General features: G+C 41.8%; 1 protein-coding gene across 3 annotated transcripts in view; it reads left to right on the plus strand.

Annotated features, from left to right (window-relative positions):
* Positions 1–3,353: 3,353 nt before the first annotated feature.
* Positions 3,354–15,389, plus strand: part of CUL1 (cullin 1) — an 84,491-nt gene continuing 72,455 nt past the window's right edge. Inside the window, exon 1 of one of the 3 annotated variants that reach the window (XM_061587482.1) lies at positions 3,354–3,632. In XM_061587482.1, coding sequence (XP_061443466.1) covers positions 3,525–3,632 — 108 coding nt within the window. In that variant the 5' untranslated portion in view covers positions 3,354–3,524. Of the gene's footprint in view, positions 3,711–15,389 lie in introns of all 3 variants that reach the window. The other 2 variants (XM_061587480.1, XM_061587481.1) reach the window with 2 other exon arrangements.

Genomic DNA, 15,389 nt, shown 5'->3' on the forward strand with positions numbered 1-15,389 from the left:
ATAATTCATGGACAAACAAGAAGATGAATGCTGGAAGATTCAAGAGAGACAAAAGGAAGTACTTCTTCACACAGCACATAGTTAAACTATGAGATTCTCTCCCACAAGAAGTAGTGATGGCCATCAACTTAGAATCATAGAATAGTAGAGTTGGGAGGGGCCTACAAGGCCATAGAGTCCAACCCCCTGCTCAATGCAGGAATCCAAATCAAAGCATTCCCGACAGATGGCTGTCCAGCTGCCTCTTCTATGCCTCCAGTGTCGGAGAGCCCACTCCCTCTCTGGGTAATTGGCTCCATTGTCGTATGGCTCTAACAGGAGGTTTTTCCTGATGTCCACTCGAAATCTGGCTTCCTGCAACTTGAGCCCATAATTCTGTGTCCTGCACTCTGGGATGATCAAGAAGAGATCCCGGCCCTCCTCTATGTGACAACCTTTCATGTACTTGAAGAGTGCTATCATATCTCCCCTCAGTCTTCTCTTCTCCAGGCTAAACATGCCCAGTTCTTTCAGTCTCTCCTCACAGGGCTTTGTTTCCAGTCCTCTGATCATCTTTGTTGCCCTCCTCTGAACCCGTTCCAGTTTGTCTGCATCCTTCTTGAAGTGTGGAGACCAGAACTGGATGCAGTACTCAAGATGAGGCCTAACCAGAGCTGAATAGAGGGGAACTAGTACTTCACGCAATTTGGAAACTATACTTCTGTTAATACAGCCTAATATAGCATTTGCCTTTTTTTGCAGCCACATCACATCGTTGGCTCATATTCAGCTTGTGATCAACAACAATTCCAAGATCCTTCTCACTTGTCGTTCTGCTGAGCCAAGTATCCCCCATCTTATAACTGTGCATTTGGTTTCTTTTTCCTAAGTGTAGAACTTTGCATTTATCCCTGTTGAATTTCATTCTGTTGTTTTCAGCCCAATGCTCCAGCCTATCAAGGTCCCTTTGAATTTTGTTTCTGTCTTCCACGGTATTAGCTATGCCCCCCAACTTTGTATCATCTGCAAATTTGATAAGCATGCTTTGTACCTCCTCATTCAAGTGGTTAATAAAAATGTTAAAGAGCACTGGGCCCAGGACCGAGCCCTGTGGTACCCCGCTTGTTACTTCCACCCAGTTTGTGAAGGATGCCCAGTTTGAGAACTTGGATGGCTTTAAAACAGAATTAGAAAAATACATGGAGGATAAGACTCAACATCTACAAGCCACAATGGCTATGTTTTACCTCAACTGTCAGAGGCAGCATACCCCTGAATACCAGTTGCTGGTAATCACAAGTGAGGAAAGTGCAGCTTAGGTCAGTTCCTTTTTGCAGGTTTCCCATAAACATCTGAGTAGCCACAGGATGTGTGGGACTAGATGGGCCATTGCCCTAATCCAGCTGGCTCCTATGTTCTTAAATGTGAAATTTGGTACAGTTATTATTTTTCTCATTTTTTCCAGCAATTTATAGTATATGCTTTAACAATGATCCTGAGTGACTTTATAAACAGTGCATACATAAATCTCCTTCACGATATATTAATACAAATATAAATAAAACACCCCTTTTTAAAATTAAATTTGGAATATATCATATTATCAAGCAGGAGTCATGTTAGTGTGGTTCACTCATATAGTAAAATACAAGAAAAGGTGGTGGCAACACTAGTGTGCAGTGTCTCATCGGTTTCAATAAGGCTCGGCACCAGAGGCTGACCAGTTGGGACCCAGAGGCTCAGAATGGAGCCCTCACAGGACTGACCCAGCTGCATCAACACTCCCTGCCAAGCCCCTGGGTGGCTGTTTTAGTGGTGGGTGGATGGGTGGTCGCACTGCTTCTGAATGAGAGCAAAGCTCATCTTCCATCCACAATGGCTGCCCAACATCTTAATTTACTCAAAATGCAATGCCCTGCCTATAAACCTAACCTAGAGACCCATGAAATTTACAGATTTCATAGGTTGGGTAAGACTATAGATCAGTGCTGGGGTACTGTATTCTGGGTAAACCAGTGCAGATGGGAGCTGATTAAAAAATAACTGCTAAAATGCTATCCGGGGGTCCATCTGAGAGAGAGGTGACAGGTGTTGTTATACAGTGCGGTCATAGGAGCATAGGAAGTTGTCTTATATTAAGTCAGACCATTGGTCCATCCAGCTCAGTATTGTCTACACTGACTAGCAGGGGTTCTCCAAAGTCTCAGGAAGGAGTCTCGCCCAGTGCTACCTGGAGATGCTGGGGATTGAACCTGGAACCTTCTGCATGCAAAGCAGGTGCTCTACTACCAAGCTATGACTCCTTACAGTCAAGGGGTGGACCCATCAGCAGCACTGTGCCAAGCACCCCCTTAAGTCTGGCTCCAGTCTTGGTTTATTTTTTTTCATTCCACAAGGAAATAAGAACTGCACTGAATAAGGAAAACAATCTGTTCCAGCATTTTGTTTCCAACAGTGGTCAGCCACATTCCTCTAGGAGGCTCATGAACTGGGCATGAAGGCAACAGCCTTCTCTTGTTGTTTATCCTCAGCACCTTGTATTCAAAAATATACTGTATCTGAATATGGCGTGGCCTTTGACATCTGCAATTTTCTGGCATTTTGGAGCTTGACTGAACATGTAAATTCCTTCACACGTTAAACCAAAAGGCTTTTCGTTAATTGAATTTCTCTACATTGGGTTACTGTGTATTTGGTGGCTGGTAATGGATGTGTGAACCAACTGGGGGAAAGCATTGCTTGAGGTAATGTAAGGTGATCTGTAAGCTCTAACTCTGATGTTGTTATCACTTGAATTGTGGCCCCCAGTCATGTACACTTATGAACCAAGCTCATAAGCATACACAAAGGCTGTGGGAGAAATCCAAGAGAACAGTGTGATTAACTTCTGAGTAAAAATGCACAGAATTGGATTGTTGTCCTACTAACCCACCTCAACCAACAAAACAAAAAGCTGCAGCCTGCAGAATTGGGGAGAGGATGGTGGTCAGAGACTGCCAAGTGACCAAGATCTTTACAGTAGTAGCCCCTAGATCACGGAATGGCCTCTGTTGAGGAGGGCTTGGCTAGTCAGTTTACCTTTTTCAGCTGGGGAAGGGCTGCAGTTAGGTAGTGGATTTCTTTGAAACTGGGTTTGGTTTCTTATTCTATTTTACAAAGTTTCGATTCGTGCTTTGAGCGTAAGAAAAACGGCCTACAGGTGATATGTATAAATTAGGGTAGGCAAGCTACAGCTCTCCAGGTACTGTTAGACTACACCTCCTCCTATCAACCCTGGCCATATCGGCCATGCTGACTGGGCTGAGAGCAGTCCAGCAACACGTGGAGGCCACAGTGACCCCGCCTCGATAAAGCTTGTGCTGGTGTCGTTGGAAACAGGAAGAGTTTTGTTCCCGTCCTGCTCCAGTTGTCATAGCCGATGTAACCGTTGCTCACCGGGAGGGATCTGAGGGAGAGCAAAGCTCCCTTCCTTCCCGTCTCTTTCAGACACTTCCTCTCTCCCGCCCGAGGGGAGGTTAATCCAAGGCAAGACAGTGCGGGGGTGGATGACGCTTGCTCCACGGCGGCGGATCCGGAAGAGGCGGGCTAGAGCGTGTGCGGATGGACTAGGCTACCGGGCCTGCCTGACTCTGCGAGGACGCGTGATGTGGGGGGTGAGTGAGGGCGGCCGGGCGGAGGGGGATCTCTGACCCCAGCCGGGCAAAGAGGGAGGCGAAGAAGAGGAAGAAAGGGTGAGCGGAGAACGTGTCAGCGTCGCTAGCGGAGGGACTGGCAGGCGCGGGCCTGGTCCCGGGTTGTGGCGCAGCGAGGCCGAGCCGGGCAAGAGGGGCTGAGCGCGCGGTCGGTGACGGGGTGTGGGTTGGCTCAGTCCTCGATAAATCGGGTGATGATGACGGAGGAGCGAGGGAAGAGGACAGGCCCGCCCGTTGCCGCTACGTCTCGTTTCCATGGAGGACTCGTATCTCGGGCCACTCGCGCAGGCGAACCGCAAAGGATGGCGGCGGCGAGGTCCGGGCCGAGAACCGGCAGCTAATCCCCTCCCACCTCTTTTGAGGCAAACTCTTGCCCGAAAGGTCTCGGGTGTAACTTGTCTCGGTTCGCTACCCTGTCCTTTTCTCCTCTTCATCCCCGCTCATGAGATGCTCGCAAAACGCCTCCGCGCACCCCCGAGTTCCCCACTCTGTCTCTGCTTACACAATATTCTCTTGTTCCGCCGTCCCGGCCTTTGCTGCTTCTTAGCTATTGCGCTCCAATGGCACACGTTGACCTCCCCCTCCCCTTTTCAGTTGCTGTTGACCTGGCATACATGCTTTTCATTTTTTCACACAGCCTTGTAGTGGCCTGTTTTACTCCAAGTGGTGGTTATCTTAGTGGTAGCTGACTTAAAAAAGATTACTGCTGTAACCGACTCAGGAACCTTAATAAGTGCAACACTGCTCTGTTTCCTTAATTATGGGAACAAAGGTGTGGCCGTTCTCGTCATTTTCAGCACGTGCTTGTTCTAATGCATAATGAAAATGGAAATGAACTGCCTTCAAGTCGATCCCGACTTATGACGACCACCCTGTGAATAGGGTTTTCATGGTAAGCGGTATTCAGGGGGGGGTTACCATTGCCTCCCTCTGAGGCTAGCCCTCCCTAGCTGGCTAGGGCCTGCTCAGCTTGCCACAGCTGCACAAGTCAGCCCCTTCCTTGTCCGCTACTGCCAGCTGGGGGGCAACCAGGCTCCTTGGGACTATGCAGCTTGCCCACGGCTGCACAGGGGGCAGGGCATGTAACCCCTGAGCCACTCCCTGTGGGGGTGATCTTTAGCTGGCCCTTGACACCCAGGAGACATGAGCGGGGATTTGAACTCATAGACTCTGGACTCCCAGCCAGGCTGTCCTCCCCACTGTGCTATACCATAGTGATCAGTAAAGGGTGTGGTTTTGTATATGTAGGGCAGGTAGCTTCTTTCTTTATCAGAGCCCTATTGCTGTAATCACCATCTTGTACCTTGCCCTCTCTCATTCCCTCTTCTTATTGCCCACTTTGGTCCCTGTTGTTCCCCCCAGTTATTTGATCCTTAAGTGGTCTCCCTTACGTTTCCAATATCAGCTATGTCCATCATGTGATCTCCTTCATTACCACTTGTGTGCAAGCTCTTTTCTGCTTTCTGAATCTAGTTCCAAACTACTCGCTCGATTATGTAATGTGTTATTTGCTGTATGGATGGAGGCATACTTAAACTTTTGTTTGGGTTATAAGGGTATCCTTAAGCCTCACTTCTGTATTAAGGTGTGTGTGCACATTTTGGAAAAAAATGGGACTTGGGACTATGTTCTTAAGCAGGAGAGGAGGAGGAAGTGCCTACTGCCAAGTAGGTTAGTGATAATGTGGAACTGTTTCCAGAGCAGACAAACTGAGCAAAATAAACTAACTGCGAGCTTAATTATTGGGTGCCTCCTGCATACCACAAGCATACACTGTATAAGGGGAGAAGGGGTTGTATTAGCTGACACCTACAAAATCTGACTCATAAGTTTACTGCCTATGAATTTTTTGGGCCAAAATGGTTTTGTGATAGAGATGTAAGTTACCCTAGAAAAAACACAATCAATCTGGAGTGGCTCACCAGCTTCTTGAGTTAGCCAGTATGGTTGGTGGACTGTAAATAAATTGTATTTGTACAGGAGAGTACCTAGGTATCTATAATACATATATACTATTTTTCTTCTTAAATACCTTATATTATTGGGGGTTCTTTATACTCTATTGCCATATTGTTTTGCCCAAAACTTGCTTTGAGGAATATCATCTGGCTTGTTTATAAACTTCTCTTTTGATTGATGAATTAAATATTTCTCTTTATTGTTTTTCTGACTATGTTGGATAAAGCGTTAGCCTAACTTTGCAAATGGTCACATTGATTGTAATAATTGGGAGAACCCTAATACCGCTTACTATGAAAACCTTATTCATAGGGTAGCCATAAGTTGGGATCGACTTGAAGGCAGTCTATTTCCTTTCCTATTTTTAAGTAAGATGTAATAATACTCTCTAAATATACAGTAGGGCCCTGCTTACCGGTGTTCCGTTTTGCGGCGTTCCGCTGATGCGGCTGCTTTCCATTCGGGGAAATTCCCCGTTTTAAAATCGATTTTGCGATTTTGTGACATTTTTGCATCATTTTCGCGCGACGCGGCCCATTATAGTCAATGGGTTCCGCTTTATAGTGATTTCTGCTTTACGGTGGATGCCTGGTCCCTAACCCGCCGTATAAGCGGGACCCTACTGTACTGTCAAGTAAGTAAGTTGTGTATGTTTGAGTCATTGCATTCAAAAGGAGAGTTGAAAAATACAATCACAAATTAGTTGAACACAAAACTATAGCCAGGAAGATTTTTATTGCATTTCTCTGTTGCCGCTATTATTTGGATGAATTATTTTTTTACAAAAACATGTACAAATAAGAAACAAGGCACAAATATTAAAGTACGTAAATGTTTTGTGTATATATAGCAATGTAGGCTACTAGGTCTATTACTGTGACTCCTTTTGACTTTGCCCGTTCTTGTACCTCTCCTTCCCTCTTCGTTCCTTTGTTTGTGAAGCAAGGGGGATGTTCCATCTGTTTCAGCAGAAAAGAAATGTTACTGGTTTGACACCACTCTTCTGTAATAATTTTGAATGTTACCTGATTAAAGAAATGCTGCTTAATAAATTACTTTAGCTTAATAGGTTGATCAAATCTGAATGATTTTGCATTTAATCAAGTAATAGCATTGGAGAAAAAATATGCTTTGACTTTAGATTAAATGCATATGTTTTGCAGTAGGCACCATATTCAAAGAGGCATTCTCTTCTATGGGAAATAGAAGACATATTCCCTCTTCTAAGATGACATCTGCAGTTTTTTAAGTACTTATTAAACATGAGCATTTTAAAATAAACTTGAGTGAAGGGGCTGAAGGAATATTAATACATAAGTTTAATTAAGAGCAAAATCAAAATATTTTCATATACTCCTTTTCTTGATATGCCTGTAGAGGAGGGTGGGGTGTTTACTTAGCAATAAACTATAGCGGAACATTTTTAGTTGGATAAGGCCATGAGGATAAATGGTACAAAGGAAAAGGTTTAAAGTAAAAACTGTGACATTGAAAAGTAGAAATTTTAGGAACATTTATTTTTAAAATAAAGCTTTTGCAAACATTTAATTTGTTCCATAACAGTTTGTATAGGCTGCCCTATAACAGAGTTTTCAGAGTAGCTCGCAATAAAAAATAAAACACTTTAAATTCTAAAACAATAAAAGCAACTATAAAAGTATAATCACAAAAGCATATGTTGTAAAGTAAAAAGAACTTAGTGCTAAAATGGATTGACAGGTATGGAAAAATCACAAGCATTATGCTGGAGTAGCGCCGAAGTAGGTGCAGGGTGTACCTCTCTGGGGAGGACATTCCATAGCCTGAGCACTCTTTTCATAACTGTGCTTCATCTTGCTTCGCTTAAAGAAGGGCCTTTGAAGATTATTTTAAGATCCTACATGTAGAAAAAAGGTCATCTGGGTACCTTGTGCCCAAACCATAAAAGAGCCTTAAAGGTCAGAATAAAGGCCTAGAAAAAGACTACGAGTGTGATGTGCCTGTATTGCCCAGTCCCAGTTAGCTCAGAATATGCAAAACTGCCAATTGAAGGTTCTGGACTTTGTTCAAAGCTGTTGAAACAGAGGTTAAATGAGTGGCTTGGGGCTGTTGGCAAAAAGAGCTGTCAAACAGTCCCATGCTACACTTGGAAGTCCCAACAGTCAGTATGCCACCTGTCAAATTTGGCTTACCAGGGGCAGGATGATTAGGATTTGGTCCACCGGCCAGAAAAGGTTCCTCGCCCCTGCTCTTTGGAATTTGCTTGTATGTATCTAAGCTTACACTTTCTTTTATATTTGTTTGTGAGACTTTATAAAACTTACCATTTCCGGAGGGGTAACTGTGTTGGTTTATTGCAGCAAAAACTGTTTACAGTTCCACCCCTTCCCATGTATGTTATATTGATTTATATGTGCACACACATAATACTTAAACATGTGCTGAGGACAACACCATGCATCTGATAAGAAAGACTCTAGTTCGTGAAAGCTTATGTTAGCAGGTGCCCTCCAGATATTTTAGATGACGATTTCCATCATTCTTAACCATTGGCCATGCTGACTGGGCTGATGGGAGTTGTAGTTCAACAACATCTGGAGGTCACCAATTTGGGAAAGATAGGTTTATGCCATCATTAATTTTAAGTCTTTAAGGTGCCACAGGACTCTTGGTTGTGTAAAACTGCTTGTTTTTAATCTCAGCACCAAATAAAAACCTATTGGCTGTTCCAAGTATTTTAATTAAATATAAAAATATTATTAGAGGCATTCTTGCAAGTTTTTCTCCATCTTTAAATCATTTTAGGTTTTACAAGGGTATAAAAGAAATATTCATCATGTGACTCCTTGGCCATATAGGTTCAGCCTATGGATCATTGTTCCGTAATTATGTAGTGTTGAAGAAATCAACTCTCATCCTAAGCTATTCAGCTATAAAATGCTCATTTTTCATTTCAGTAACCTTTCTTATGAGGCTGTTACAAGGAAGAACTAAACTGAGAAGAGCCAAGATGTTTGTAGCTGAGCCACAGTTGTAATGACAATGCTTACAAAATGAAACAAAAATCATAAAGATGGTGATCACCTTTTTACTTTATATAAAAGCTGACCCAGAGAAGCAATTTAAAGTGCTCTTTTGACACAACACACAGCTTTGTTTGGGACATTCTGCTGTCTTGAGATCAACAGAAACTAATAAATTTCTAGTGTAAGTAGATTAAAACTGTGGCCTGGTTGGCACATCACAGTAAACCAAATGATGGCTTACTGGAGCCACGTGGCTTCCTTGATTGGAGCTTCTCCCTGGTCTTTTTTACCCCTGTGGAATGCTAAGCTAAGGTTTGGCTTAACATGTCGCTTCTAGTTTAGCCCTGTACTTTCTAACCAGGAGCTGTGTAGCCATGTGGTGAATGAGTTCTTAAAAAATGAATACAGGTTTTACAGTATAACAAAGCAGTACATTAGTAAAGCAGAATTTGATAGGTCTCACCTCAGTATTCCAACAAAGTTTAGATTGACAAAAAAAAAACCCTTACAAATGAATGGACCAAAATTTCACCACATGAAGTGGTGTAGCCTACAGGCAGTACCCCTCAAAGAAAATGGCTTCAGCAGCATACTCATAGGATTGGTGCAGGAAAAGAAATTCTACCCTCTTGTTGGAAGATAAAGAGCTGTAGAGAACTACAGCTATAGTACCCAATGAACTATAAAATTGCTTTTTATTGAGGAAGTTATCCTTTGTGACTAGGCAGTGCCCCCACTCTAGTCTTTTGAGACTCCCCCCAGCAGCCATTTTGTGGTGGTGTCTGTGACTGTTTTTCAGATTTTCAAATGTGGTCCTGGGTCTAAAAATGTTCAGAGGCCCTGGTCTAAAGATATCGTAGGAAACATTTCACATGCAAGTCCTGCCTCACTTGAGCATCTGAGACTTTCACTTTGCAATTCATTGTCAACTTGCAAGCTGTGGTTTATATGATAATATAGAATAGAAGCTGTTGGCTTGATCAGCTGAGTCTGGAGGGAGAATATCAGGACTTGCATTCCCAAATGTGGTTAACATTTTGCTTTGAGAGAATCTAAATGGTATTTTGCAACTACAGCCAGTTAGTGTAGTGGTTAGACTAGGACCTGGGAGGCCAAGGTTCAGATCCCCATTCAGCCATGAAGCTCACTGGGTGACCTTGGGCCAGTCAGTGTCTCTCAGCCTAACCTACCTCACAGGGTTGTTGTGAGGATAAGATTGAGAATGAGATTTGTATGCCATGAAAAGTGGGATATAAATGTAATAAATAAAACTAAATGTAAAGCCAACAGGACAATATACCACTACTATGAGACAAACTGACCTAAAATGGAGTCATATCTTAGATTGGGTGTAACACTTCCCTATTTGAAAGCTTGTGCTAGTTGTCACCAACCTGGTTCCCTCCAGATATTTATTACCTTGTAGCAGAGGCAATAAATTTTAATCAAGGTGAAGTGGTTGTGTAGACAATTGAGAAAGAGGTAGATATCTGAGGCAAACTAACACTTTCTAGATAGGGGCCATGGAATACAACGTGGTGTAAGCCATTACGTTGAAGTTATTACTGTTGTTTCCGGCGTCAGAATTATACAAGTGTAAGGGAGGAGACTGGTCTACATTATACAGCCACAAGAGTGGCTGTATACTGTAGCCAGCGTGGATTTTTCACATTCCGCAATGTTAAATTGAAAATAACCCCAATGCCATTCTGATGCTTCTCATAGGTTCATTTCAAAACAAAACCTTACAAAACTCATAGTCCTGAACTCAGAAAGAATAGAGAGTTGAAAGTCTAACAAGAGAGAAAAAAAACCCAGAGCCCTTTTGGACTTCTTTCTGTCAGAGTTCTCATAATCTGTTGAAATTCATTAAAAATCAGCCATGTTCACAGAGTACCTGTAATCCTATTACTGACCTTTCCCCATACTCTGACCTTCATCTTCTTGCGGGCTTCCCCCGGGCACCTGGCTGGCCACTGTGAGAACAGGATGCTGGACTAGATGGGTCACTGGCCTGATCCAGCAGGCTCTTCTTATGTTCTGCAGTTTAAAAGTTAAAAAAAATGCCTGGCTGATTTTTAATTAATTTAAGAAATTTTGCATTGAACTGAATGATAGTGTTGGACATTCTCAGTAAGAACCAACTGTCAGTGTTCTAAAAGCCAGACTCACAGCTGCTGGGCTTGGCTAATCAGGGGGCCACACCCACACCAGACTTTGATTTCTGGCTTCCCCCAAAGAATCCTGGGAAGTATAGTCTGTGAAGAGTGCTGAGAGGAGACTCCTATTTCACTGACAGAACTTCAGTGGCCAGACTGGTTTAACAGTCAACCACTCTGAGTGAAGCTCTGTGAGGGAAACAGGACCTCTCCTAGCAACTCTCAGCACCCTTCACTAACTACACTTCCCAGGATTCTTTGAGAGAAGCCATGACTCTCTAAAGTGAAATAGTGGCCTGGTGTGGATGTGGCCAGGGACAGCTTTGGTTTAAATTTGGGTAGGAGACTAAATGTGCCTGCTGTAGAATAAAAAGTGGGGGAAAGGCTGAAAAGCAATGATACTGTTCTCAATGTTTTCCTTTTGGAAAGGAAAGGGGCTTCCCCTCTGCCCAGTGTCCACCCACCCAATCTCATCCCCTTGCCCCTCCCCTGGGTCAGTGTTGAACTATGACTTGGGAGACCAGAGTTCGAATCCCCACACAGCCATGAAGCTCACTGGGTGACCTTGGGCCAGTCACTGCCTCTCAGACTCAGAGGAAGGCAATGGTAAAACCACCTCTGAATACCATTTACCATAAAAACCCTATTCATAAGGTTGCTGTACGTCAGGATCGAGTTGAAGGGAGGCCATTTCCATTTTCAGACATGATTGCACAGAAATAAATCCCATTGAACTCAAAAAGTATGCAAACGATCAAAACCCACCTTCCCTTCTCCTCCCTTCTATCCCCTCCCTCTTCTCTCAGCTCCCCCTCGCCTTCTTCATACCCATGGTCAGTTTTACTTATCTTAAGCATGATTGCACAGGAGTAATACCATTGAACTCTATAAGCATGCAAATGATGAAACCTCCCCTCCCCCTTCCTTTGATCAGACCTATCCCTCCTTCCCCTCCCCTCTCCCTTCCTCCTCCCCTCCCCTCTTCTTCCTCCTCACCTGCCTGCTCCAGCCCTCCCTGCCCTTCCTCCCTCTTCCTCCTCCTCCCATCCCCATCCCCTGTGGTTAGTTTCACCTATTCTAAGCATGATTTCAGGGGAGTAAATCCCATTGAACTCAATAAGCATGCAAATAATCCATTGTTAGCAAACTTGCACAGGATCCCATTTCTTACCCCCTGGATTAAAAAGTAGAGAAATTCACTAATAGGAAGAAAACCTTGCGGTTTAAGAACGTACCTATAGCCCACAGATATTTTTATCAAACTTTAAAAAGCAGGGGAATTGGGAAGCTATAGTGAATGCACCAGGGGAGCAGGAGACCTGACCTCTCTAAAATATTGTACTGCCCTACAAACTTGTCAAAATGCAAACAGATTTTGGGTTGGTCTTTCACAGTCCAATCCACTTCCTGTGTAGCTTGGAAGAATTGGGTAACGTGCCTCTGAGCATATGGGGAGTGGTGGTATCACCTGCAATCAGACCAAATAAGAAGACATGTGCTGATCTTGTTTTAGCAGGGAGGAAGCAACATTATTAAGACAGTTAATATAGTTCAGATGGTCACTCTAAATATGTTTGATTTACTTTGCAATTTTAGTGAAGTTTCTTATAGGAAATCATTTTCTTTTCTATTTCTGTGAATATGTGAAGTACAGCAACACTTTCCAGAATTTACACTAAAAAAACTCCAAAAATAATTGTGGAATAATGGCACTGAGTATTCTTCAGAGTAGTCTCCAGTGGACATCAGGAGTGTCTCAATTTGCACAAGATAAAACAGTGGGAGGTGAAATATATTCTAGCAAAATGCTAGGTGTGCTCTATGTTTTTAATTGACTGTGCCCACCTTGTCTTAAATGAAGTGGTTCAAACATAGCAGGCTGGAAACATGCATCCTCTTTTTTCCCAACAGCTAGAGTTATTGCTGAAGGAGCAACATATTGTAATCAGTCTGATTTTACATCAAACTGCAGTTTCAGTTTCAACTGTTAATGCACCCAACATAGAAATAGGACATAACCTCCAATTTGAAACACAAAAGACTGTCTTCACCATCATATGACATTGACCAAAAAAAAGGCTTTGAAATTAATAAAAAATAAAATGTGACAGATTTCTAGGATGAATAATGAGAGAAATATAGTTTTCTAGGTTAGATTATCTGCTGCTTTTCTGTGTTACTACTGTTTCTTCAAAGTAAGAAGAACACCAACAAACATACAAAAATGTAATTCTTCTTCTTTGGAGATGGCAGGTGTTGCCACCACTCACTATATGCTCAGAGGCACATGTTACCAAATTCTTCCAAGCTACACAGGAATTGGATTGGACTGTGAAAGACCAACCCAAATTGTGTTTGCATTTTGACAACTTTGTAGGGCAGTACAATATCTGGAGGTCAGGTCTCCTGCTCCCCTGGTGCATTTACTATAGCTGCCCAATTCCCCTGCTTTTTAAAGTTTGATAGAAATAGCTGAGGGCTATAGGTACGTTCTTAAACTGCAAGGTTTTTTGCCTATTAGTGAATTCACGCCTAGTCTTCATTTACAGTTTTATGCTAACCTCATACTTCAGCTAGCTATATGAATGTTTGAACTCAATAGAACATCTCTAAAAGTGCTATTTGTAAAAATGATTAGCATTCATATAGAGATTGAGATATATTAATGTTAATGTATTCCCTAAATGATCATCCTTAGAGTTAACTGCTTAAGTCTTGGACATGTCCTTCTTGACTATCTGCATTTTCGTGCTTTGTTTATCAAGCCTCATAACGTCTGTTTTTTTCTAATCCTCATTTATAGACCTGTCCAAGAAAGCAGACATATGTTAATGATCCTTTATTGTAATGATAGTTTTGCTTTCTCATTTGGTAAATTGAAGAAATTGTATGTTAGGAACAAAATCAGATGAGCTTAGAACAATATAACTTATTTTGGTTAAGTGTGTTAAGTTGGTTACAAAAATTCGTGTCCCCCCACCTAAAAAACACAAATAAAAGAAAAATCTGTACATTTAAACTTTATTCCCTTCTTTGTTAGCATTGAGAAAATGTGATGAAATGTTGCTTGAAATGTGTTTTACATGCAACAGTTCTTGCGACCAATTTAGCACTGCGATGTGCAACATTTATAGCATCAATTTGTCCTGTGTGCCATTTAAACCCCTTTTGGGGACTGTGATAATATCTTTACTGAGAATGTAATAATTAGGCATATTATTTGTACCATAACATCAACTTTGAGGATGATCTTCACTTGTTGCCAGTTTTCTACCAGGCAAAGTTCAAGACACTTGTGTTAATTCACAAAGCCCTAAACAACTTGGGACCAAAGTACCTAAAGGACCACCTTATGTTTCATGTCAGGCACTGAGAACTTCTCGTGGTTTCCCATGTCCCTGAGTTTTGGTTGGCCTCCACCAGGGATCAAGCCTTTGCTGTGGCAGGCCTTGCCCTATGAAGCTCCCTACCAATAGAGGTTTAACAGGAACCATCCCTTCTTTCTTTCAGGTGTTTCTTGAAAACTGGACTTTTTAGTCAGGCCTTTGTAACATGAATTTCTCTCTAAACAACACTTTTATCATTGTTTTAATGGTGTCTTTATTGATTTTTAAATTGTATTGTGTCTTTGGAACAATTGAAACTTCCTCTTATTTTTCTGGGCCTTCACATCTCTATTAGGTTAACACTTGCCCATGTGTTTATGTATATTGCTGCAGACAGATTTTTTATTATTACCCATACTTCTAGAGAGTACAATCATCCATGTTATAAATAAATCTTGAGGCTGCAAAACAGTTGTGTTGGTCACAACAAAAAGAGCATTTAAACTTCCTGTGACATTCTTCTTGATTATTTTTGTAGGGAAGATCAATCCAGTTAACATACAGATAGTTTAATGTTAATTGGAGGTCAGATAATAGCTAAAACACAAAATATTATGTAAAGAAACTTTAAAATGTTATGTTAGTCACTGAGGAATTAGCCAAAACAATAAAACACAATTAAAATTTGAAAACCTACAACAAAACAACCAAAATTTCTAAAAACCTTCAGAAAGAATAAAGCAGCAACAGTTGCAGCAAGAGGACTTTGGCCAGTCCATCACAGAGTAGGAATATCTATCATGGTGGCCTTGAGGCTTTCTTGGTCTTTATTTCTTGAGCTATAAAATTGGAATAGTAGTCACCTGCCCTGTATGGTGAAAAGCACAGGAATAAATACCTTTCTAGCATGGAAAATGACTATAAAATATGATGGAAATTGATCCCCATGAATGTATTTTAAAGGAGTTTCAGTCTGTCTGATTAAACACTAAAATAGAGCTTAATTGCTCTGAATTAGACCTACATTAATGGGTACTTCTTAAGTGTTAAGCTACAGAGGTGATATTGGGAGATTATTTTACAATAAAGACTTAAGGTGAGATTCTTATATTTAATGATAATACAAAACAATATTTTATCTATCATAAACTCACCTGTAAATACCAAATCAATCCAGAAATTGTGTATCCATAACATATTTTATGGTTTCACATAACATTCATATTCATGCAGTCAATGGTTATTATGTAAGGTGGCACCCGACTTAGC

This window comes from Rhineura floridana, chromosome 10 (assembly GCF_030035675.1).
Source record: "Rhineura floridana isolate rRhiFlo1 chromosome 10, rRhiFlo1.hap2, whole genome shotgun sequence".
Taxonomy (NCBI): Eukaryota; Metazoa; Chordata; class Lepidosauria; order Squamata; family Rhineuridae; genus Rhineura; species Rhineura floridana.